Source organism: Pollachius pollachius (genome assembly GCF_949987615.1).
Source record: "Pollachius pollachius genome assembly, contig: scaffold_521, whole genome shotgun sequence".
NCBI lineage: Eukaryota > Metazoa > Chordata > Actinopteri > Gadiformes > Gadidae > Pollachius > Pollachius pollachius.
The window spans coordinates 7501-11888 of NW_027641653.1; the positions used below are offsets into that span (position 1 = coordinate 7501).

Sequence of the window (4388 nt, forward strand, 5' to 3'; positions counted from 1 at the left end):
GGCGGCACGGAACCGCTGGGCGCTGACGGGAGGATGGGCGGTCGGGGAGTCCTCCTGAGAGACGCCTCTCTATTGTTGTTGGGAGCTTTAAAGGTCGGGCCAATGGATCCCAGACGGCCGCGCCGAGAGTGGCCAGGACAGACTCATCTTCATCTTCTTCTTCTTCTTCTTCATTGCTGACCAGAGAGATTTCAGGGGAGGATGATTAAAGATCGCCCAGGGTGGTGTTAGCTAACGAGAGGCTAGCTCACGCCCTTGTTGTCGTCTGCTTCTCCCGCAGAAAATCCACCGAGCGATCAACACTAACTACGAAGACGTGGGCAAGGAGCTGGCCGGCCTCGACCAGAAGTAAGAGAGCCGTTTCCCTGGAACTCTGTGTGCGTGTGCGCGTGTGTGTGTGTGTGTGTGTGTGTGCGTGTGTGTGTGTGTGTGTGTGTGTGTGTGTGTGATCCCGTGGTTAAAGGTCACATTGTCGTTGTTGACCTCAGCGTATGGCATGGTCACTCCGTTTGTGTTCGGCCGTGAACTCTCAACTCAACCCTCTCTCCCCCCGCCCCCTTCCCAGCCCCTCCCCCTGCGTGTCGGACAACTGCACCCTCCACAGGAAGCAGAAGGCGGCGCGCGCCCCCTACTCCTGCCTGCCCCCCGCTGTGGCGGCCCCCCCCTCGCTGGGCGACTCCAACAGCAGCTCCTCCCCCTCCTCCCACGAGCCCAAGGAGAAGCGCGTGACCTTCGACCTGGAGACGCTGCACAGCTACCGGCTGCGCACGCACACGGCCTCGGTGCGCGGCCGCCCCGGCATGGTGGGCCGGCCCGGCCTGGGCCTTGGGGGGCTGGGCCTGGGGGGCTTCTCCTCCTCCGCCGCCGCCGCCGCCGCCTCGCCCTCCTCGTCCTCCTCGGCAGCCTCCCCCCAGGTGCAAGCCAACGGGGGGCCGGTGTCGGTGCTGAGCGGCTCCCCGGGCCTGGCGCTCTCGCCGCTGGGCAACCGCGCCAACCAGACCAGCCTGTGGGAGGGCGAGCTCCAGGAGCTCCAGGGGAAGATCGAGCTGTTCCGCTGCCAGCTGCGCGAGGCGCTGGCCCGCCGCGCGGAGATCCAGAGCAGCCTGGAGCGCGAGCGGGGCGGGTTGGGACGCCGCGAGACCAGCCTGGAGCGGGAGCGCGACCGCCAGAGGATACAGACGGTCTGCGCCCCCCAGGCCAGGCCCCCGGAGGGGGGGGCGCGGCCCGGGCCGACGCTGAACAACCAGCAGGCGGGCGGGCGGCTGGGCCAGACGGGGGCGCCCAACCCGCCAAGCAGCCGGTTGAACACGGTGAACAGCCTGGACCGAGGAAGGCCCGCCCTCTCGCACACACTCAACGCTCTGGCCGAGAGGACTGTCCAATCGCGCGGCTCTGCCAGCCTGGAGCGAGGCCAGGCCAACCAACCGGGCGCCGGGAACGAGGGGGAGAGGGGGAGGACTGGCCAATCGCGGGACACGGCGAGCCTGGACCGACAGAAGGCGAACCTAGGGCGCACTGTGAACACTTTGGATAGGACGAAAGCCAGCCAATCGGGCGCGAGCAGTGGAACTTAACGGACTCGGGGAGAAAGGGGAAGGGGTTTACAGGGACGCGTGCAGCAGACAATGTGTGGTGTTAGAAGAGGTCATAGGTCACAGGTCAGAGGTCAAGGTAATGTTATACATGCTCGTTTGGCTCACAATACCACCCTTCGATTTTACTTCAACACCATACACTGCAAATATTATAGATAGCGTTATCTCGCCTTCAAATGACCATTCGATTCAAATTCAAATAACAATCTACAACCCTTCCAAAAGAAACGTAACCAAACTCTGAAAAGGTCAGATCAGATCCACGTCTACATGTGTCAGTTCAAGAAGGAAAGTCAACGCTATGTATCAACACTTCAAAATGATGTCAGCCCTTTTGGTTCAGCAGACGCACTGCCCGGAGCGAGGTCTGTCATGGGGCGGGTTTGAAAAGGTGTCGTTACGATGGTGACCTCCTAAAGAACCCATCACTTCAGGCCGCCCGTTAGATGGACAGAAAGGCTTCCGGTTGGTCGAGCCGAGAGAAGGGCTTGCTGTCGAGCTGTCTGAATAGCGCAGGCATTAAAGCAACGTCACAGCAAACACGACTGAAGTGATTCAGTTGTCCTACTGAGTCCAGAGTATCTGTCGAGGGGATGGCCAGCAGCAACATGTATGACTATATTTTTTAAAACACAGAATCATATTTTGTTACAGATGAGAAGCTAACATTGATGTTTTGATGTCACTCGAGGAATATTGTCATGTGTGAGTTGTAGAGAGAGAAATCTCATTTATTTTTTACATTTGATAGTGGCCATATAGCAACTCGCCTTCATTCAATATATCTGGAACTATATTCAAGAAGGGTTCCCCAAAAAGGTCTAATTCTATAAATAGAGATGTGGATTTTGATGTCTGTGTTCAGGGTCTAGTGTCCTCAAGCACTCATCACCAAAACAGCCACAGACATATTCTGACTGTGTTTGGCCTTTAACCCATTCGTTCTTTTATTTTTTTGCTCTTATTCTATGTCATGTTTTATTTAACTGTACGCCTTCTGAGCTCATTTCATGCATTCTGAATATTCATAACTATGCTATGATATTGAAATAAATTATGAGTTTTTTTTTTTATAATAATCAATTTAAACAAATAACGCATTTTAATATGTGGACCTCAGAGCGATGCAAAATATATTTTTGTGATCTGCATTTTCAAAGTCGGTGGATTAAAGCGTCCTGGGAAAATATGGGGAAAAAATCTTTGCAAAAACGATCACAGAGGGTCTGCTTCCATTCACCCATCGGAGATATGCCGAAGTAGGTCCCGTGCTGAACGATAAACCTTTAATCTCGCCAACAACGGACTTCATATCCGTGGAAGTCAACAAACACGTTGCTATTTAATGTAGACGCCTTCATCCCCCCCCTCCCCCAAAGGTCCAATGTATTTGCACAAAAGTCTGAGATGTGAAAGGGTGCTATGTTGGTAATGTTGTAAATGTAAAAATAATTGAATCTTGACTGTGTTGTAAATGGTGGCGTGGACATGGGATGTTTATGAGACAGAAACCTTATGAATCCATAAATATATAGCCTATGATGTCTTTTGGAGGGGCTTATGGCATAAGACATATATATAGATATACATACAAATACTTTTGAATTATTATGAATTGTATCTGCATATTATTGGATTTTATGACATTGAATCATTCTCATGTTTTGAAATAAACATTTATACACTGATTTACCCCCAGTGCTGTTGCTTGATATGGAACAAGAGCCGTCGGTGGTAGCAACAATCAATTATGAGCGATCAATTATTAACGCTTATGATGACATCATCAGTCTCCCAGCACGGAACATCTGAACCAGAAGCTGGTGAGAAAGCTTCATACGTCAAACGATGATGTTCCCGTTTCGATGCTCATAATATATTTTATTATCAAGTGCTATTTGAATGTTTCTGTGATTCATTGCGGGGTACCGTTGATTAAAAAAGGCCCATCTAATTTTGAAGCAACAGTTTCATCTCCACCCGCTGTCGGCTAGGCAAAACGTCATGCATCCTAATGCAAAAACGTTCATTTGTTTTTCCAATTTCATTGCGGATTAGGTCTACCATTTCTCAAATTCCATTAATTTTTTTTGAGCCGTTGATTGATCCGATTCTCTGAGGCACGCTCGGTTCGCCACACACAGCGAGTGTTTGACAGAAGCGTGAATCACGGAGTGACAGATCCTCCAGACAGGCGGCCCTGACTGTCCTGTTTTCAACAAACACTTCAGACAATCTAATTTCCTCCACACAGACAAAAGTCTGTCTCCAAACTCATCTTTTATTTGTTAGGATTTCCAACGGCGCTTGAATGTATTGTCGAACCACCAGAGAGCGCCATGGGGCTGTTTTTAAACAGTGTTTGTTCTGGCCCCGGGTAAACGCCCTTGTCAAACGCAGGGTGGAGCTGGAGTCGACCCTGATTTTTCTTTTTGCCTGAACAACGGAGATAAGGGTTGCATCCCAGCTTGATGCAAAGATGGAAGACTACGTGAGGTGAGTTTTTGTTCTCCATAGTTCTTATTTTCCTCTTTCTCTGTAAATGTGGGCAAAGTAGACTTAGATGCGCATCGAATGCCCCATCAACAGTTTGTAACAACAATTTATCAAAAAACAAAACCCAGTTGAGGACAATAAGAAATACTGTAAGGCTGTTAAGGAGTGTGTGGCTAGTTTGTTGTCTATGTTTGTTCAGCGGGGACTTTGAAGGCACGATTCAAAGATAACTTTGAGTTCCTCTTTGCTTGCGAGTCCTTGGGCGGAAAACACACACAAGATACATGTCCTTCGTGA

The 4388-nt window shown here is 50.5% G+C and overlaps 1 protein-coding gene across 1 annotated transcript in view; it reads left to right on the forward strand.

The window, feature by feature from the left end:
- Window positions 1-1574, forward strand: part of LOC307071987 (glutamate receptor ionotropic, NMDA 3B-like) — a gene marked incomplete at both ends in the record, with an annotated part of 7105 nt that extends 5531 nt beyond the window's left edge. Inside the window, 2 exon segments of the mRNA XM_079759117.1 lie at window positions 281-348; window positions 566-1574. Of these exon segments, the coding sequence (XP_079615243.1) occupies window positions 281-348; window positions 566-1574 (1077 nt within the window).
- Between the last annotated feature and the right edge of the window lie 2814 nt (window positions 1575-4388).